This window comes from Gadus macrocephalus, chromosome 3 (genome assembly GCF_031168955.1).
Source record: "Gadus macrocephalus chromosome 3, ASM3116895v1".
Taxonomy (NCBI): Eukaryota; Metazoa; Chordata; class Actinopteri; order Gadiformes; family Gadidae; genus Gadus; species Gadus macrocephalus.
The window spans coordinates 25,875,428-25,897,944 of NC_082384.1; the positions used below are offsets into that span (position 1 = coordinate 25,875,428).

The 22,517-nt window shown below is 46.7% G+C and overlaps 1 protein-coding gene across 1 annotated transcript; it reads right to left on the reverse strand.

Annotated features, from left to right (window-relative positions):
* Window positions 1-13,156: 13,156 nt before the first annotated feature.
* LOC132454206 (uncharacterized) lies at window positions 13,157-20,222 on the reverse strand. Its single transcript, XM_060047426.1, has 4 exons — window positions 20,028-20,222; window positions 14,996-15,065; window positions 14,065-14,243; window positions 13,157-13,967 (listed from the first exon to the last, which is right to left on the reverse strand). The coding sequence occupies exons 1-4, from the start codon at window positions 20,220-20,222 to the stop codon at window positions 13,182-13,184; spliced, it is 1,230 nt and encodes a 409-aa protein (XP_059903409.1). The 3' UTR covers window positions 13,157-13,181.
* Window positions 20,223-22,517: the final 2,295 nt, after the last annotated feature.

Genomic DNA, 22,517 nt, shown 5'->3' on the forward strand with positions numbered 1-22,517 from the left:
AGACAGCCACACACGACACAGCCCCACACACAGACAGGCACACACACAGACAGGCACACACACAGACAGCCACACACGACACAGCCCCACACACAGACAGGCACACACACAGACAGGCACACACACAGACAGCCACACACGACACAGCCCCACACACAGACAGGCACACACACACACAGACAGGCACACACACAGACAGCCACACACGACACAGCCCCACACACAGACAGGCACAGCCCCACACAGCCCAACACACACAGACAGGCACACACACACAGACAGGCACACACACAGACACACACACAGACAGGCACACACACAGACACACACACACAGACAGGCACAGACACACACACACAGACAGGCACACACACAGACAGGCACACACACAGACAGGCACACACACAGACAGGCACACACACAGACAGGCACACACACACACAGACAGACAGACACACAGACAGGCACACAGACAGTCACACACAGACACACAGACACACACTCAGACACACACACAGACACACACACAGACACAGACACAGACACAGGCACAGGCACACACAGACACAGGCAGACACAGACACAGACAGACACAGGCACACACACAGACACACACACACACAGACACAGACAGGCACACAGTCACACAGACACACACAGACACACACAGACACAGACAGGCACACAGACAGACACACAGACACACACACACACACAGACACAGACACACACACACACAGACACAGACACAGACAGACACAGGCACACACAGACACACACACAGACACACACAGACACACACAGGCACACACAGACACAGGCAGACACACAGACACACACACAGACACACGCAGACAGACAGACAGTCTCACACAGACAGACACACACAGACAGACATACACACACAGACAGGCACACAGACACACACAGACACACAGACAGACAGGCACACACACAGACATACAGACACACACACACACACAGACAGACACACACAGACACACACAGACACAGACACACACAGACAGACACACACACACACAGACACACACACACAGACAGGCACACAGACAGGCACACACACACAGACAGACACACACACAGACACACACACAGACACACACAGACACACACAGACACACACACACACAGACAGGCACAGACAGGCACACAGACAGTCACACACAGACAGACACACACACAGACACACACACAGACACACACACACAGACACACACAGACAGGCACACACACAGACACACACACACAGACACACACACACAGACACACACAGACACACACACACAGACACACACACACACACTAACCATTTTCCAAAAAAATCTATTGATGGACCCACTAGCATTAGTAATATAAGCAGCACCTCACCTTGGGTTGAACGGCGGACGATCTCCCGTTTCATGACCAACAGCACAGCATTTAAAACACATTGCATATGGTAGAGTTTAGACTGTTGGGCGGATGTGTGCGTGTAAAAAGTGAATGTAACACGACATTGCAGCATTTAAAACACATTGCATTGTATGGACAGAGTCCACCAGAAAGCTTTTCTGTGGTACTCACGAAGAAAGAAGAAAGCTTATCTGTGGTAAAATGGCCGCCTAGACGCCGCCATCACCACATCATGTCAACAAACCGGTCACGAAAGAAGAAAGCGTATGCCATAACTGTATCAACAAACCGCCAAAGCAACCATGCTAACTTAATACAATAAACAGGGTAGCTAGTTGCCTACCCGTGATACACAACTAAGCTGCACGATTACGTTGTTTTTCACTGACTTAGACAAAGAAAGCTTTTCTGTGGTAAAATGGCCGCCTAGACGCCAAAGCAACCATGCTAACTTAATACAATAAACATAATTATCCATTTCTTAAGGACTTACCTTGACAACGAAGTTCTTTGGTTGAACCGCAAAGTTGAATGACGGAACGTACTCGAATGAATCCGCTCACAATATTAATCCGTGGAAAGGAGAGGAAAAGGGTCTATCTGAACAAAGATGTCTCAAGCAGAGAAATTCCGAACAGAGAGTGAGCCGTGCCGTGCGTCGCTGACGATAGTCATTCAACTCGCGAAGCACCATGGGAGTATGCCACGCCCACACCTCTACAGATGTTGTAGATGTGTTTCTCTGCTCTTCATACCAGACAACATCTCCTGACTTCTTGCTCGCCAAAGTAAAAAAGATAAGATTGACGGATGTCCAAAACGGGAAGACTGAATAATACAGTTGGTTTGTTTTGTTTGCGTGAAAATGGATACAACCGCAATGAATGCTAGGAAAAGCCTGCGAATTCAAATCAAACAAAGGACAGAGAGGCAGAGAACTCCGTGTATGGTTCGTTCATTGAATATTCCAATTTAACAAACCATACACAGATTCGGAAATACCTTTTTATTTCATGATTTGGATTGTGGCTTGTGAATAATAGCTAGCCTAGCGATCATCTACGAATTCATATAAAAGGATAGACAGAGGCAGAACTCCGTGTCTGCCTCTTTGTCCATCGACTTGGGACCGTCAAATATCCCAGGATGCATTTCGCATTCCTTTTTTAAAATATCAGTGTAAAAGCTATAAAATAGGCTATATAGGGACATTTTAAAAGTATAACAAATATGGAGACCTATTATTTACATACTATTTTAAAATGAAAGAGGGGTTTTGCTTTATATAATGTGTTTATATTGTATAAATCGCTGGAGGAAACCCATCGCAACTGAGCCTGCATATTGTGTGGACTTGGGACCATAGACATCATATAGGTAGACGCCGCCTCCACTGCTACAGCCCGTTGCCTCGGCGAAACGCGTCGCCGCCATATTGGTACGGGAGCTCTCTGAAGCCAGAGGTCTGTCAGACGTGGAGCTCTCTGAAGCCAGAGGTCTGTCAGACGTGTCAAACAAGCGCAAGTTGCCAGGAGCTGCGGTTTATCTGGATAAAAATCACGATAACCTTTTACATTTCGTAACCAATTACATGGAGTATTCAAGGGTTTATGCTCTACGTGAAGTGTGTGAAAAAGATTAGCCTCTACGTTACTTTGAATCTCGCTAGTTAAATCGCCAGTCATACATGTGCATGGGTCTATGATAAACGCTCACTTTTCTTGCACAGCCCGTGCACTTTGAAAATACTGAGAAGATCTATAAACTATCGAAATAGTGCTTTAGTTACTACGTACGTATTGACCATCATTAAAGGCACCCAGTGCAACTTTATGTAAACATTCAATGAAAAATAAACATTCAATTTCTAGTCTTTTTTACACGTAGTAAGTTTCAATAACTCCATACCATTACATATCGACATTCAAGGAGCAAAGATGAGACGTCGTTGTGTGGTGAGAACTGATAGAAAATCGTAAACAACAATCGCCGGTGGGGAGAAGCCATTTTTCCATAAAACATAAAGAAAATGGCGGCATTGTTGTTATCGAATTTCTATCAGTTCTCACCACACAACGACGTCTCATCTTTGCTGCTTGAATGTCGGTATGTAATGGTATGGAGTTATTGAAACTTACTACATGTAAAAAAGACTAGAAATTGAATGTTTATTTTTAAGCCTCGAAAGTTGCACTGGGTGCCTTTAAGAGAAAGAGCATACATCAAATAGTGAGAAACTGGCAGTCAGTGTGTTTTTCATAGTTTAATAGTTCCTTTTCAAGTATGTGCATTAAGAAACCTTGAACAGTGCAATTGGCAGTACACATTTATTTCACAAATCAACATTACCAAAAAAAGCTATATGTTTCTATAGCAGTAAAAATATACACATCTCAATATATACATACACATCACAATATAATATAATGACTCAGTATAATGTGCAAGCTATATATTTCTATAGCAGTAAAAATATACACATCTCAATATATACATACACATCTCAATATACAATATAATATAATGACTCAGTATAATGTGCAATGGAATAACATATATATGATATATAATATGTGAAACAATATAATATAATATATTTTAAGTATAGGTATATATTCATATTATATAATATATATATATATATATTTGTACAATTTGACATAATATACAATCATCCTCATAACATTTTCACATCTATGCAGTGCAATTGACACAATATATAATTTCACACAATTGTGTGGACTTGGGACCATCAAATATCCCAGGATGCATTTCGCATTCCTGTTTCTCAATTCGCGTTCTTTTCTGTACTTGTGTGCCTGCGTTTGGACCGTCAAATATCCCAGGAAGCATGTGTTCAAAACGCTACCGTGAACCTGTGGATACGAAGGTTTTGACTGTGGGAGGTTCGGTGTTGGAGATATATCCCTAAACGCGATTTCAGAACATTCCTTTGGCCAGTTAGGAGATGAAAAATTCCCTTGTTTATGGCGGCCCCTAATGGCGAAAAGGAGATGAACAATTCCCTCGTTTATGGCGGCCCCTAATGGTGAAATTTTGTGGAAGATATACAATTTCCTCGTTTATTGCGCCCCCTAATGGCGAAATGTTCCGTTATTTTTATCGAAGGTCATTAAGGTTAGCACCGACATGTGTTTAAAATTTGGACTCGATCCGATGTCTAATTTTATTTTGATTTTTTTTTTTGATTTTCCACGTCTAATTTAGCTAATAAACCAATATTCAAAACGCTAACGTTTCGTCGGAAAAGGTCGGATCAAAAAAGTGTTCGAGGATTTCTCTGCGTGTGCGTCTGAAGATGTCTTGTGCAAAGTTTGGTGTTGATTGGTCAAGAAATGTGGGAGGAGTAGGGAAAAATCAGTTTTGCGGTTTTCGCGATTTTGCGAAAAATATTCATAGACGCAAATGGGCGTGGCCTAGGCCAAAAGATGCAGCAGACTCCAGTGCATATGTGGGTACAAGTTTTTGACTGTGGGAGGTTCGGTGGGAGTTATAGCCCCAAACGCGTATTCCTTGGTATAGTGCCACCTAGTGGCTGGCGTGTCTGGATTTTGTCGTCTGCCGTCACCTCACGGACCTGGATCTAGTCATGCAATTTGCGTGTGTGCACCATTTACGGTTTGGGCTGTGGTACCACTTATAGCTGGGAATAATAAAAATCCTTACAAAAACATTAGGGATCCAACCTGTTGGCTTGGACCCCTAATAAGAAAAATCCTTACAAAAACAATAGGGATCCAACCTGTTGGCTTGGACCCCTAAAAATATGGTCTGCACTTTCACTGTAGACTAACTGACGACCCCGCCTACTTGTTGACTACCTATCTTCCGTAAGGTGATCAGCTGATGCCATCAGCTGGATCTGGAGCACCTGGGACCGGTGCTCCAGCCGAATAAAAGAGCAGCTGATTGCTTGTTGTGGGCGCTACTCATTGGCCCTCCTTGCAGGCATCCACACCTTTTGGGGTTTTAGTTGGAGGTTTTGTTAAGTTATGTGGTGTAGGGAAATAAACCTTCGTTTTCTATTGGTAAATGCACGTCTCTCCCGTTTTTGAGCCGGGTCATGACAAATGGGGGCTCGTCCATTCGGTTTGCGCAATAGTTGAGTGTAGATTTTGTTTTGCCTTTGTTAGTTTGCCTTGAGGGTAAAACGGTTGTTGCTCATTTTGTGAGTGTTTTTTCAGTAATTAAGGGGAGAGTTCATGGTGCATGTGGGCTGACGGATCAGGGTGAGCATCAGGGTCGCTCACTTAATTTATGCCAGTACCAAAAAGCCGGTTGACAAGTGTTGTCCTCAGCGTGTGGATCTTAGTGCGGTGCGGAGTTTTCCCTGGTAGGCATAGCGGCGTTCCCCTTTGGGTTCGTTGCGGGGGTCGTGGTAGTGTTGTGGCGGCATAGTGGTTAAAGCATTGTCTTGGGAGCATGTCCGTGATTTTGGGGGAGTTGCTGGCTTGCTAGTCGCTTTCCCGGGTCAGCGGTCTCTAGTGCGTAAGTACCCGCCACTGCCCGCTGCATGAAGACTAGCCGGGAGTTTAGGTAGGGGGTTGATGTTTAGATAGCGGGGAAACTCCAAACTGGGATCCTCTTAGTGCGCACGGGGATACTTCACTGTCTTGCTGGTCCTGTTCGGACTTAAAGGTGTGTTTTGCTTGATTCTAGGGGTGGTTTGGGGGGGGGGGATTGCTCTGCTTCCAGACTGCTCATTGGCGTTTGCAATTGTGACTTGGGCGTTGTACTCCGCATCTCATTTGCGGCGGGGGCAATTTCTCCACTTAAAAATCTTGCACGCGAAAAAAAAATTGAAAGAATTTGCACTACTTCCATTGCATATTGTTGCATCTGACAAGAAATTGTGCGTTTCGTGTTCTAAGTTTGGTCGCCCAGTTATTTCTCGTCCTTCGATATCGGGAGGAGGGTTCGGCGTTTCTCTTGAATTTTGGAAGGAAGCTTGCGGTCTTTGTTCATTCATTTCATCGGTTGTTGAACCAAAAGCATGGGAGCACAAATCTCCAAAACCGCTGGAAAGGAAGACGTTGCTGCAGAAAAGCCACCAGTAGAAGCTGTAACTATTGTCACGAAGAAGGACATTGGAAGGCAGATTGCCCTGCATTAAAGGCTAGGCGCCAGGTATTGTGAAGAGCTGGTTGGTATGGAAAAGGGATGGTTGGTTGGTATGGAAAAGGGATGGTTGGTTGGTATGGAGATGAGTTGGTTGGTATGGTAAAGAGTAGAGCTGGGTTTCGATTCAAATTTCAAGAATCTATTCAATTCCGATTTTTAAGTTTCAGAATCGATTTTTTTCAGATTTTCTCAGATTCCATCCGATTTTGATCTGATTTTCGATCCGATTTCGATTCGATCCGGGGGTTAATGTTATTAAAAATGAAAAATGTATTTGAACCGTTTCCTTCACTTCATGACTGTGTAGAGAAGCAACATATTAAAACTAGTATTATATCAATATTAAACAGCAAATCTTACAAGTATTGGTAGTTACTGATGGCTGGAAGACTGATGAAAAGGTTAAGGGTCAATCTACCTTCAAGAAAGATCATCATTGAGGTGACTATATCTGCAACAGTGGATTCCTACTGGGACACTAACCAGTGCATTATTATTATGCCTGAAAATAATTAAGAATTCACCCAAAAGCGGTTGCTACCAAAAGCATTTTTAATTATAAAACTGCTCACACTTAATAAACTGAGAAGTACTGAAACTGGAAGTATAAAATGTAAACGTTGAGCATTTTTCTTTAACCCATTTATGCCTAAAACGCCTGCTAAAAACGCCTGCTAAAATCCTATGCTTTTCTAGGAAAAAGAACCTCATTTCCTGAGGGTTTTCTGAGAAAATAGTAAGAATTGTCAACGTCTACAAAAACCTTAATATCTAAGCCTCTGTAGCACTTAGAAACATTAAATAAGAAGCATTGTGAAGGTAAGAACTGCAGGTTTTATTTAAACCTGCTCCCTGAGCACACAAAAAACAATAACATTTATAAAAAAAACTCAAACACACAAACAATATAAATCAATGATATACAATAGTACAATAAATACAATTTTGTATGCAAACATTATGAGGGAGGGGAAGAGGGGGAGGGAGGGGGGAAGAGAAATGGGGAGGGAGGAGGGGAAGAGGGGGAGGGAGGGGGGAAGAGAAATGGGGAGGGAGGAGGGAGAGGGTTGGGAGGGAGGAGCAGAGAGGGAGGGAGGGAGGAGCGGAGAGGGATGGGGAGGAGAGGAATGGAGAACGTCCTGGGGTGGAGCTGGCCTCGCGGTTTACATGGAGCATGAAGCACTCGCGTTGCAGAGGGATGTTACACTGCTTGCACCCCATCAGTGTTGACCCCGGACGCACGTTGGTGCCGCTGTGCTTCAGGGAACACTCCTTGCAGGTCTTCCTTTTACTATTGATCTGGGCCAGATCATGGTCAGCAGAAGCTCCTGTTGGGGTGGTGGGGCGCACAGAGGGAGCGCTCCTCGCTGTGACAGGAACGATCAGCTCCTGGGCCAGATCCTCCAGCCAGTCTTTAGAGCCAGTTCTCCTGTATTTCCAGGCAGGTCCTCCCACAGACCTGGCAGCAACAAAGGCATTGTAGGCCGCCACACCGATCAGGTAGAAAAACAGCCTCCTCCACCACTTCGTAGACCGATGGTGAATCTGGTAGTAGCCCACCATCTGGTCCAGAAGATCCACACCCTTCATGTGCTTTTGATAATCAGCCAGGCACGCTGGCACACGGACATCTGTCTGGCGTTGCCCACCAACTCTCCTTTTCACTGACCCATGCTCTGTCCGGTCATGAAAGTTGGACAGAACCATCAGTTTTTATGTCCTGCCAGACGCAGAACGTGAGGTCATCCCGCTGCGCCACATTGAATGCGTGCTTTGTTAGACCAGCCGCCTTAGTCAGTTCTTTGTTTTTAGGGAGGTCCTTCCTCCCGGCACGCACCGTGCCGCATGCTTGCACCCCCCTGCCCTGCAGATCTAGTAACAACTTCACACTTGTGTAAAAATTGTCCATGTACACAGACAGGTTGGACCCAAAGTAGGGCTGTGCCAGGTCTGACACAATGCGGTGAGCCAGGCCTGTCTCAGTCTTTCCCACAATGGCCCCTGTGTACACCTGGAAGTTGTTGACGTAGCCAGTGCTGCTCTCCGCCATGACCCACACCTTTATCCCCCACTTCACCGGCTTCATCGGGAGGTACTGCCGGAAGGAGAGGCGTCCCTTGTATTTCACCATGGACTCATCCACGCTCACATACCCATTGACCTCATAGAGTGCCTGGAACTGAGCGAGGAGGAGGTCCATGAACCGCCGTATCTTCCATAGTTTGTCAGATTTATCCATGGCGGGGTCAACATTATCTTGGAGATGGAGATATCTGAAAATACATATGACAAAGCATTCAATCATTGTATTATTATGAGACCCACCCTCTCAGCTGGTGCTAAGACAATGGCCTACTAGAGTGTCTATAGGGTATAGGGGTTAATTTTGGGGGAGGGGGGAGGGGTGACAAAAGATGACAAAGGTGAATAGCAGGAAGGGGGTAGGGAAGGCGTTCAAATGCTAATTGTTCAGGTCTCATTGAGGCGCAGACAGGGAGTACACATTCAAATTGGATACACAATAAAGCTACACTAACAGAAAAGCATTTCCAGTTCCATCAATGTTATTTATAGTATTTATATTTATTCATAATTGTATTATTCATTATGCTGTATTATGCTATACAGTTCTGCATCAACATTAGTAATCGCTATAGCAACACTATCATTACTGCCCATTCCGTTTTCTAAGAGAAGAGAACTCGGAAGAGCGCACAAGAAAACAAAACATAAATAATTACCTCCAGATCATGTCGAAACGGTCCCTGGACATTGCCTTGGGAACGTGTGTCTGGAAAAGCCACTTAGTTTGCCTCCAGTAGTCCCGGCGTGCTGGCAGCTTTAAAATCCCGAACGTGAGACACAGCCCGAGGAAAGTTTTCATCTCCGTTTTGGAGACCGGTGTCCACTTTGAGTTCGTGGGGATCTGTGTGCGTAATTGTTCAGCATACGGATTTGTCTCTGTTGCCAACAAGTCCCACAGCTCATCTGTAAATATCAGGGAAAAGACTTCGAGGGGGCTAGCATCCACGGCGATCGGTTGCTTTATCCCCGGTGTTCTTTTAAATGCCTTCGTTGTCCGAGGCTGGTAATTGCCGGTTGTCCAGTCCACTTGGAATCCCTGAAATTCCTCCTCCTCTCCTTCCGTGTCCACAAACGTGTCCCACTCCTGTGCCGTATCTAATGGATCCTCAATATCCTCCTCCCTCTCAGACTCAAATCCTTCAAAGTCTAGCTCGAAATCACTGCCATCGCTATCAAAACACTCCATCTTCACTGCTCCTTCTTCACTACTACTTCTCGCTAACCAGCATGGAATCACTGAAAACGAACACAGAATATCGCGTGGCTATATGATTGATTGACGTGATTTTCAGCCAACCAAAGTTCGTTTTGGTGGTCTCCTGATCTTTACCAAAGCCTTAAGACCCACCCCATGTGTATTTTTAACCAACCAGAGTGAGTTATATGCTGCATTCGTCATGAAAACAGCACGTGTACAAAATAATGCGCTACGCAGCAACCGGCAGGAAAGCCTATGTTGCGCTATGCAGCAACCGGCAGGAGGGGCTATGCTGCGCTACGCAGCATCCGGCGCCAATGGGTTAAGGTGATCAGCTGATGCCATCAGCTGGATCTGGAGCACCTGGGACCGGTGCTCCAGCCGAATAAAAGAGCAGCTGATTGCTTGTTGTGGGCGCTACTCATTGGCCCTCCTTGCAGGCGTCCACACCTTTTGGGGTTTTAGTTGGTGGTTTTGTTAAGTTATGTGGTGTAGGGAAATAAACCTTTGCTTTCTATTGGTAAATGCACCGTCTCTCCCGTTTTTGTCATCGCCATTGAGCCGGGTCATGACAAATGGGGGCTCGTCCATTCGGTTTGCGCAATAGTTGAGTGTAGATTTTGTTTTGCCTTTGTTAGTTTGCCTTGAGGGTAAAACGGTTGTTGCTCATTTTGTGAGTGTTTTTTCAGTAATTAAGGGGAGAGTTCATGGTGCATGTGGGCTGACGGATCAGGGTGAGCATCAGGGTCGCTCACTTAATTTATGCCAGTCCCAAAAAGCCGGTTGACAAGTGTTGTCCTCAGCGTGTGGATCTTAGTGCGGTGCGGAGTTTTCCCTGGTAGGCATAGCGGCGTTCCCCTTTGGGTTCGTTGCGGGGGTCGTGGTAGTGTTGTGGCGGCATAGTGGTTAAAGCATTGTCTTGGGAGCATGTCCGTGATTTTGGGGGAGTTGCTGGCTTGCTAGTCGCTTTCCCGGGTCAGCGGTCTCTAGTGCGTAAGTACCCGCCACTGCCCGCTGCATGAAGACTAGCCGGGAGTTTAGGTAGGGGGTTGATGTTTAGATAGCGGGGAAACTCCAAACTGGGATCCTCTTGGTGCGCACGGGGATACTTCACTGTCTTGCTGGTCCTGTTCGGGCATAAAGGTGTGTTTTGCTTGATTCTAGGGGTGGTTTGGGGGGGGGGGATTGCTCTGCTTCCAGACTGCTCATTGGTGTTTGCAATTGTGACTTGGGCGTTGTACTCCGCATCTCATTTGCGGCGGGGGCAATTTCTCCACTTACAAATCTTGCACGCGAAAAAAAATCGAAAGAATTTGCACTACTTCCATTGCATATTGTTGCATCTGACAAGAAATTGTGCGTTTCGTGTTCTAAGTTTGGTCGCCCAGTTATTTCTCGTCCTTCGATATCGGGAGGAGGGTTCGGCGTTTCTCTTGAATTTTGGAAGGAAGCTTGCGGTCTTTGTTCATTAATTTCATCGGTTGTTGAACCAAAAGCATGGGAGCACAAATCTCCAAAACCGCTGGAAAGGAAGACGTTGCTGCAGAAAAGCCACCAGTAGAAGTATAAGATGTATAAGATGGCTTGTGCATATACACCATGTAATTAGACTAAAATAATATTGATATTCGATTTCTGTGGACTCTTATGAACATTTCAAGACCCAACATGAAGTATCAACTCATTGTTGAGGATATCCACAACGACGATAAAGTAAGAATGCACCAAGGGTGGGGGAGGGTGAGGGGGGCTATTTTGACCTAAGACACTAGGATATATTGGATCGATATTCACTAAACATTTATTCCACCGAATGGTTGATATTGGTTGACATTCCTGAGATTCTAAGCTTTCAAACAGTGTATGACATGACTATCACTCAACCTTATGATGCTGAAAATTGACCTATCATGTTTGGGGGGAACATGCTAGGTGTAACTAAAACTTTCCCGCCGGCGGGATTTGACGATTAAGTAGCTAACAAGACATAATACACAATTGCATGAATATTACTAAATATATTAAGCATTTTGACAGTCTCACTTACTTGCATGTTTTAGGCATCACTCGCTCGGGCGGGCACACTCTAATTTCAGGTAAATTTCAGCTAATTTCAGGTAAGAAACGGGATCAGAAATGCTGTTTGACCAGTCCTCAATGTGAACTGAGTGGCCGCCCCCTCGATGTGGAACTGAGTGGCCGCCCCCTCCATGTGGGCTCCGTCTCCTCCAGTAGCTCACAGCAGCTACCTGCTGTGACCTTCTGGAAACCACTACTGGAAACCTACTGATAGCTGTTTCCAGCTATCAGTATTTTGACGATACTGATAGCTGGATCAGTCCACATGGAGGGGGCTGGCGGAGTGCCAGCCCCCTCCATGTGGACTGAGTGCCCGCCCCCTCCATGTGGGCTCCGTCTGCGGGCTGCAGTCAGGGGCTTCTCGACTGAAGGGGGGTGCACATGGAAAGATCGTCAAAACATAAGTAATTAGAAATCCTGATGCTACTATTGTGAAGAGATTTTTATAAAGATAATAAATATGGGGACAAAATATATGCATTGGGGCATTTTGGGGGCCCCAAAAACCTTCTATGGGGCCCGGGGCTCCAGGCAAATGCCTGGTTTGCATAATAGTACGGCCCGCCACTGCTGATACAGCATTATTGCTATCCATACCCTTCGTTCATGTTGGCAACTTATTTTCAAGCAAGCTACCTGTAGCTGAACATAAATGGGATCTATTTTCTAAATCATTGACATCTTTCGTCCCTACCAGTACATCTCAGTGGCTCAAAAGCCTAAAGTTAGGTAGGTATGCAGTTAGGTATTCTCTTGAACTAAATCTTTATCCTTTTACCTGTCATTTAACTTACTTAACAATCTTTGCACTCACTATATCCCTGCAATCTCATCTTTAAAAGTAGGATAGTATTTATTCTAAGCCAGATAGAATAAAAAGCCTGCTTAATGAATGATCTTAATTCATTTTATGTGGCCTATGCCAATTAGCCATGGCAATGACAAAGAATGCAGGCTCAGTTTGCTGCCCTTGCTCAAATTTTGAATTGCATGTAGAATTGCTTGCGATATATAGGAAAATATTTTTATTTGTCTATACCCATTTACTTGTGTGTGTGTTCTAAACCGCCATGAGAAAGAAAGGCTTCCTGTAAATTCAATATTTAGACCATAAAGACTTTACCATTACCTGCACAGCTTAGTCTAACTGACCAATTCCCTTTTTAAGACTTTATTATACAACAGTAAAATATTAATAGAAAACACATAAAGTAAATACAAGTGCCAAAATTGAAAAACGCAACACAAAACCACACAACAAAGGTTAATGTCGATGCTTGTCAAACAATTCTGCCAGGCCCTCATCATCCACATGAGGCACAGCCTCAGAGTCCCTTACATAGGAGGTCGACGCCTCCTCCGCATCTGGGACATTGCCCTGGCCGCTGTGAACTGTGGCCTCAGCAACAGCAGGAGGAGCCAAGCGCTCAACCAGCCCTTCAGAACTGAATGTCACCTCCAGCTCAGGCATTGCAATTATTATTTCCTCCAGGGCTTGAGCATCATGGGCAGAAGTTAATAGTACTTGAGCCCTGACAAACTCAGACACCGCTGAGTTGGTCAGGACCATTGAGCACTCCTCCCCATCTCTTGCTACCACAATTAGCTTACCAGAGTACGTCACCAAGTACGAGGCTGTGTGCTGGTGCATGGAGCAGCGCTCGCAACGGTGAGTGGACAGCTTCACACCCAGGTTGTCCTGGCCGGTGTGGCATCTCGGGCACCTGGGCTTTGCAATGGTGTTGACCGCAGACACCAGCCCACGCAGAGTCTCCTTAGCCTTCACGGCCATCAAAAGAAGGGAAGATGGCTGCCCAATACCCGCAATGAGGGTGACGACTGAGGAGGGTGTGGTGGTCAACACTGTCCGGTTAGCGTCCTTCCTGGTGCTCAAAGCCTGAAAAGAGTAGCACTTCCCCACCTGCACAGATAGGATCAGCCGGTCCCACACAGTCGATGCCGTCTGTCCCGTCCCATCGCACACCTCAAAGCATTTGAGCTCCACCGGCGCTCCTTGGATCTGCACCACCCTGACCTCGATCACGCCCACCTGTTGAAAAAGGACAAACAAACTGGAGTTAGGATTCGATATCCGTCTCTCTCCAAAATACTTATTTCAACAAGCTTCACAGAAGCACGACACTTACCCTCTGCCTGGGACCCAAATTCAAGACTTGCGCTATGGTCAGCTTGTCCGTGTTCCTAGGGACCCTACGGGGGAATGCGAGGTCCCCAGACACATCGAGTCTGCTGCGGCTCGATACCAGGACATCAAATCCCCCTGGATTGCTATAGCCTGTGAAAACAAAATGGGAAGAAATGAATGCTTAACAGCAGGCCGTAACACATGGGATGCCACTAACGACTCATTTATGCGATTGGTCGCTCAATCTAAACGACTGATTAAAAAAAAAAAACATTAAAGATATATATCAACCTCTCTGAAATCAGCCAGGCACGTTTACGTGTAAACTAGTCCTGTCAAGCGATAAAAATATTTCACTCACGATTAGTAGCACATTTCTTTCTATTCTAAATATCCCTTGATTTCTTTGTCCCATTTCTTTCCATGTTGATAAGCGCATTTTTAATGCGCTTATCAACATGAAGTGCATCAGCTTGCTTTGTGCAAACGTTTTTTCATTGAGAACAACATTGGCGTGTACTTAAAAAATAGTAAAAAGAAAAGTAAAAAAATTAATGCCGTTAAAATTGGTTTGCGTTAACGCGTTAAACCGACAGAACTGGTGTAAAAGGGAGGGGAAGAAAGACGAGCAGGTCGAGTCTGCCATTTTACATATTAAAGCACCTCCACACACTTGCCTTGTGTAGAGGTCAATTAGTTTGCCGTAAGACTAGTCGACTAATTAATTTTTTTGCCGTAGACTAATTTTGATGGTCTAGTGACTCCTCGTGCATGGCACAAGTCAAGCTCCCTCGCACATCCCTCGACTGACTAACGACGACACGAGGAGTAAAGTAAGCTAATTACGTCGATTACGTCAACTAATCACGGCAGCACTGTATCGCTCATTCCATTTAAAAAAACTAACGCAGAAAAGCCAAACCAATACTTACTGATGCCCTTTCGCACGTTGACCAACTTGACCGCTTGGCTGTGGTCAGCGGCATGGACAAACTGGTTGCGCTTCTCAGGGGCGTAGCAGACAACTCTGTTGAACTCCTCCGGTCTGTAACGTCGCCTCAAAGTATCGGTTGTTTGTCTTCAGCGACGTCTTCAACGGAGACACTGCGTGCAAGTGCCCAACCACTGTCTCGCAGTCGGTCATTTGCTGCTTGGTTGGAGTTGCCATGTTGGTAATTTGGAAATGTGCGGTGTGAGCTTGGGGCTTCAATTAAGTAGGCAAGGGGTCGGTAACGGGAAGGCAGGCAGAGGTTTGACGGCCGTTGGGAGGTCGGACAGGCGATGGGTCGGCAAAGGGCAGGCAGGCAAAGGGTTTGACGACGGGTGGAAGGTCGGACAGGCGATGGGTCGGCAACGGGCAGGCAGGCAGAGGTTCGATGACGGGTGGGAGGTCGGACAGGCGATGGGTCGCAACGGGCAGGCAAGCAGAGGTTCGATGACAGGTAGGAGGTCAGACAAGCGTGAGGACGGCAATGGGCAGGCAGGTAGATAGATATCAGAAACACGGAGGTAGAGAGTGCGGGAAAGCTCAGTAAAGACTAGAGACGATCTGGCAGAGACTGGTTGGGGGCAGAGGGTTAATATAGAAGGAATACAGGTGAGGATGGTTGGGTTGATTAGGGAATTGCAGGGTGACTGGGAAACTCAGGAACGGATCGTGACAAGTTTATCTGATATCGGCGGGCCAAAAGCGTTGCTGTTCTCTCCAAGAGTGTCTGGATGGAAATACTTAACCTCAATAACGAAATAATTTGTATAAAACCTTTCATTATCCGTGGGGATGCACCGATATGAAAATTTTGACCGATATTAAAATTGCTGTTACGGCCGATAACCGATATTTATCGATATTGGTATAAAAACAAGATGATTTTGTATGTATACAATGATTCTTTATTTTCCAAAACTTCGAAATACATTGTTTCTTCAACAAGTTACAGGGCATCCATAACAAACACAAGTTACTAACAGTGTTAGTTTTAGGCTACTTTTACAACTTGCATCTATGACAAAGTTTGGATCATAAATCACAATAACGATCACAAATCTAAATATCTTGACGAGGTTTTATAACTTAAATCAAATTTGCCAATATTCACTTGTGTAATAAGTTACAAAAAGTGTTTCAAGTTTTAAGTCAATTTCAACTGAAATCTGTGAAATAGGATAAATCAAATATATCAAGGGAGGTTGGTTGTAGTCTTTTCACTCTGTTCTAGCCCGACTGTTGATCCGGAGAACGGACGAAAAGACTACAACCAAATATAAACGTATCCGGTTCCCGCTTCTATGCGATTACTGAACGCCAAATAAAACACAACAGAAACTGTATTTCGCTACGTTACTTGATGACGTTGTTAATACTGGAACTGTCCTTTAAACATGCGCTGATCACGTGAACGCACAACTTTTTTTTTTATCAGCCGATCCGCGGATCACTTGCGTCCCTAACCGTGAGGGTTGATCCGTACGGATCACGGTAAACCCGTGAACCGTTGCACCACTAGTGGGTGTTGAATGATTTGGCACGGCATCCTCCGTGCATTACTTCGGCTTTGCAAGTACTGCATATTGCAATTCGAGTACCTTCATTTGAGACCGTAAAAAACATCCAAACCGCCGACATGGATTCTTTTCAGTTAAGGTGACAAACACTCCTGTACTGCCTCAGCCAGTGCATACTTGCTCTGGCTGCGTCACTGACACTGTCACATGACCAAACAAGCTGCGCATGGGCAAAAAACACACAACGGCAACTAGACGGAAATAAATATCGGCTGTTAATATCGGACCAGTTTTACTTATCAGGCCGATGCCGATATGTTAAAAAATGAATAACATCGGCCGATAACGATATCATTGCCGATATATCGTGCATCCGTTCATGTATCAAACCAGGCCCCTACGTTGTAGCTACTGCATACTTGCGCAATCCACCAATGCTCAACGGCTAAGGGAGCGTGTCTATGTTCCCCGTGTCCTATGTACCCCGGGTCCTATTTTTTTTAAAAAAAAAGGTCCTATGTTCCCCGCTTTTCCCAAAAAGAGTTCATGTTCCCCAATATGTATGTGACCGTGGAACATGGGACCCTTTTTAAAAAAAAAGGTGTTATGTTCCCCGGTCTGTTACTTTTTCCACCATTACTGCCAAATTCCGGCCGACATAACCACCATTTACCTTTTTGTGGAAGAGGGAGAGACGTCGGAGAACCTGACGCAGTCTATTCATACGCCGGTAAACAAACCCAGAGAAGCCCAATCCCTACGAGAGCTCCCCGCGCTACGGCCATCCGGAGGCGCACAGAGCTTTTGGCCGTGATATTATTCTACAATTATATTATATACTATTATATAAAGAGCTCCGGGAGTCGCACACGGCAACAATCACTTTCTCCTCCATGCTGCGGTTCACCCCGTACTGCACTGCACTGAGTTGGCCAGTTGAACGCTGATTGGCTGTTACGTTACACATGTCACTCAGTGGCCACGCTGTTGAACGCCGATTGGCTGTCATCACGCGAATGTCGCGTCAAAGTTTAAATATTTTTAAAGATTGATAGATTGCAGGGAACATATGTTCCCCGCTTTTCCCAAAAAGGGTCCTATGCTCCCCGGATATGTATTGCTACAGGGTAACATAGGACCCTTTTTGGGAAAAACGGGGGACATAGGACCCGGGGAACATAGGGATGACCCCGCGGCCAAGCCTGGTTGTTTTAACCATAACGAGCTGTGGATGGGTCCCTCGATTCATGGGGCCCAGAAGTACATATCCCAGTTTTCGCAAAGTAATTCTGGATATCAGTCAAAGGCTCAGTTATCTTCATACAAAGTACTAATAAAATCCACGTTTTGTCTTTTCAAAACGCCGCCTCAAGCGTTTTATTTGATTATTTTTGTGCAGCTGAAAAGGAGTCGTAGTGAAACAAATGTTCTTCTTTCGGCCCGGCATTCGAGAGGACCCATTGCCCGGCTCCGTGAACTTCTCGTGTCCGAGGTTTTTCCTTTAACTTAACATGAATGACGTTGATGGTTTTAAGGCACTGTTGTGACTTCTTATCACTTAAAGGGGACCTATTATGCTTTTTCGACTTTTATGACCTATAAACGTTGTCATAATGATTGATAGTCATGTTTAACCATACTAAAGTGTCAAATAATGACGTACATGCATTTCGACGTATTCCCTGCTGACAGTCTGGGGTGGCTGTGCAGAGCGCTAAACACTCGGGACAACGTTTGCGATTCACTTGTTCACATTTCCGGGAAATCATCTACGTAGAGGCACTCCTGCCGCGCCCCCATATGCCTGGTCAAATCTGCCCACGCACGCGCTTCAAGGAAGGTAACCATCACAACGCAGTTGGGTTGGCAGGAGGGGGGGCGAGGGGGCGGAGAAGGAAGAAACCGAGCGTTGACAGAGAATGCTGAAAGCGCCCAGATGAGAGGAAGAGTTTCCCGAAAATCAACATCGTTTTTTGTGTATGGTTAAACATGACTTTCAATCATTATAACAACATTTATAGGTCATAAATGTCGAAAAAGCATAATAGGTCCCCTTTAAAGTCGCCGAGGGATTTCTAGACTGGTTCAGCTGTTGGACATGTGTACTAGAGCCCGACCGATATAGAATTTTTTAACATTTTTTATTTTTAATTTACCATTTTTCCCACTTACAATATAAACTGCAATTCTTACTGGATTAGAAGCGTCATGAATCGCCTCCAGAACGGATGCTTGTTTACATTATGTCTCTTAGGGATATTGTTCCGAAGACCCCTATGTATTTGTGTCATTCTGTCGGGCAGACTGTAATGCGCCCTTACCTCTATGGGGTCATTTTTCCATTTGGTAAACATTGACGCATACTCGTATAATGCTGTAGTACATTCCGCCAGCTGTCGTTATTACCGATTACCGAAACGGTCGTCGTGTAGCCACCTAGCCGATGACGTCCGTCCGGCAAAATTAGTTAGTTTATCGAGTCCCATTATGCTTGACACCCAACATTGCTGCTTCTAGCTATATTTTTTATTTATTTTTGTGAGTTTGGTTTTATGAACATTTTGAAAGATGGCTTAGCGCCCGGAGGGGGAGGGAGGGAGGGAATCATGTTAATAGTTATTTTTGTTTATTTGTACATTGTTATTGTAATTTTACTTATTTTTAGTGTGTTACTTATTTTTAGTGTGTTACTTAGTTTATTTGTACATAGTTATTCATACTATTTTTACTATTTCAGTTTTGGTGGTTATACTATTGCAGTTTTCACTTTTTAAGTAAAAATAATAGCAGAAACACTTTTTTAGCCTTATTTTGTCAAAATTGCATAGGCGAATAGCTAAAAATTGGATTTGTGTGATTTTGCCTGCCTCATTACATATCGGAATCTCTGGTATGCTATCTAAATGGTTCACAAGAAAGCCCAGAGGGTAACCTTTCATTTGCGACCAAGATTATGCTTCTATATGTTTGGGTCCTTTGGGTCTTTTTTGATGTCTCCAAATGGACCTTGAACAAAACAAATGGACATATCATTACATGAAAGGAGCTTGAGACTTCATCTTTTATGCTTTGTTGATCTGCTTTTACACAAAGCATCACAAGACCTAGGGCTAGGGCTCAGTAGTGATTCAAAGGGATATGGAGTTACTCAGGGTACTACAATCAGCTTGGTTTTAGAGGTGTGTGTGTGTGTGTGCGTGTAACCTGCTGGAAGGAAAAACAATATTGTAGCCTTCCCAGCACTGACAGTACATGATAGTTATTCTGATAATGTTAAACAATTCTACAGCTTCTCAGCTTTCCAAAGAGTTCAAGCATGTGATTAGAGGTCATACTATGAATGAGCAGTGCTCTCTAGAGTAGGCGAAGTGCAAAAACAAAAAAATGGCCAAAAATGGCCCAAAGACTAAGTGGTTAAAGTGACATGCTTATACGTCAGAACAGCCGGGAATAGCTCACGTGAGCAACGTCCAGCTGCTCCAGGATTTCCTGCGACCAGCCCGCCACCTTTTTGCCGCTGGAGGGGCACTGAAGGCCCTCTGTGGCCATGTAGTACCACCCGCTCCTGTCCGAGACCCTCCGGACGATCTCGTAGAGGCCGGCGCCCATCAGCTTGCCCCCATCGGCGGGGCACTTGAGGTGGCTCGCCCACATCCGATAGGGCAGCCAGAGGGAGAACGGGCGCTGGAAGAAGGCGTGAGCTGTGGCCGGGGGGCTGCGTGTAGAGGAGCCGGGCGCCTGGCGGGTACCACCTCAGTCGGGGCGGTGTGGTGAGGACAGTCTTCCCGCTGCTGGGGTCCCTGTGGAACAGCGCCCGGCACACCCACTCCTGCTGCTCTTCAGGCAGCGTCTTCCTCCAGATGAGGGGATGCAGCAGAAACACACAGACACACCTACTCGGACCCCACCGACGCCCAACAGCTCGCCGCTGCCGACGAGGTCGACCCTCCCAGTGAGTATACGTTTAGATGTGAATACACTTGTACCGCACGTGTAACGCACCGCCCTAACGCTGATATGGGTTGTCAGGCACGTCCAGGGACGCCCCTCCGGCCACGCTGGAAGGACCAGCACCAGGTCCAGGACCAAGACCGATGGCCACGAGGCCTGCTACCGGCAAAGAGGTTTGTATGATTGTCTGTGTGTGTGTGTGTATGTATGATGTGTGTGTTTATGTGTGCCTGTCTGCTGCACATTCACACTCATTAACTATGTGTCTGCTGCGTGTGTGTTTCAGCTGCTCCCCCTCAGCTGGCGTCAGACGCTGCCTGAAGAGCAGCAGGAGGGGGTGGGCCGGGCGCTGTTCCACAGGGACCCCAGCAGCCGGAAGGTGGACCTCTCCACACTCCCTCGCCATGAAGAGGCCGTAGAGCTGTTTGCTGTCGGTGGGGACCCCCCTCGCGAAGCGTCGCATGAGGTGCCACACGTCCAGCCGCACCACCAGCTCGTGCAACTCGTGGTACATGCCCTGCACGGCCGACTGGCCCACGGCGGCACAGCAGCCCCGGTCCACGTACAGGACCCTCGGAGGGGCCTTCCCGGCTTCCCAGTACCGCCGCATCAGGCAGGCCGGCATGTTGGTCAGTCCCTCTCCCTCGGCCGAGGTGAGAACGGACACGAGCACCTGCCCGTACTCGTTGCCAACGTTCGTCATCCATGCGGCTGAGCCCGCGGCGGCGCCCGCAAGCTTTTTGGCGATCTGCAAGACACAATCACATATTTAGACGCACGGACGGACGGCACACAGACGTGATACGAGGTGACGGCACACAAAGAGAGAAACCTCGCCTTCTTGGTGGAGTCCATCTTCAAGATCTCGCCAAAAATGGACGTCACCCTGACCGTGGTCTTGGCAAGCCTGGTCATGGCCTCCAGGACGTAGACCCGACCGATCCAGGTGAGCCCGGGCACCTTGACGAAGGTCGGGAGCAACACTGTCCAGAGCATCAAACATTCCACAGCGAGAGGTCCCTGCTATTCCGCTCACAGAGCTGGGCACCCGAGCCATCAACATCTGGTGTCCCAGCACAAGGTCCAGGATGTGCCGGTAGTGAGGCAGTGCGCTGTCCCACCGCGTACCCCGGGAACCGGGCACACGGGTGCCTGTGGGATACAGACGGCAGAGCTGGACACACACTGCTTCTACCAGCCGGCTTGCGCTGGGACTGCTGGCGGGTCCAGAGGTTTGTCCGACCAGGCCGCTGCGGACGACGGACGAAAACAATGATGGATGTGAGCGCGCCTGAAACGTTACATAAAGCAGCTGGCGTGTACGTCAGGGAAATGTACGACGGAAGCGTAGCCTCCTCACCGTCTCAGGCTCTCCGCACCGGGGATACCAGTGCGGCCTGGCTTCGCTGCCATGAATCGTCCCCCCCCGAGCTGCCCCGTCCCTGTAGCCGGGAGGGTAAACTACTCGGCTGGCTGAAGTTATGGCTCGAACGTTCTTACCCGTGTACTCCCTGGGCTTGGAGTAGTCCCTGACCAAACTCGAGCCAAGCCCCCGTTGGCTGAGCTGGTCCAGGGAGTGCTGCGGGCGGCCACTGTAGGTGCGGAGCAGCGGACGACCCTCCTGGGCCGCGACGGTGGTGGCGCGGGTGGTGTTGACGCTGGTGGTGGTGGTGGCGCGGGTGGTGAAAGATGGACATTACAATTACAATCGGGGCATTTAGCAGATGCTTTTACTCAAAGCGACTTGCATCGATTAATACACACATTGCACACCGACGGCAGAGTCAACCATGCAAGGCGACAGCCAGCTCGTCAGGAGCAGTTAGGGTTAAGTGTCTGGCTCAGGGACACATCAACACTCAGCTAGGAGGAGCTGGGGATCGAACTAGCAACCTTTCGGTTACAAGACAACTGCTCTACCTCCTGAGCCGACCCCGACATGACAGTGAAACACGTGGTTTACCTGGAATGAAGCGGATGAGATGCAGATGGAACGAC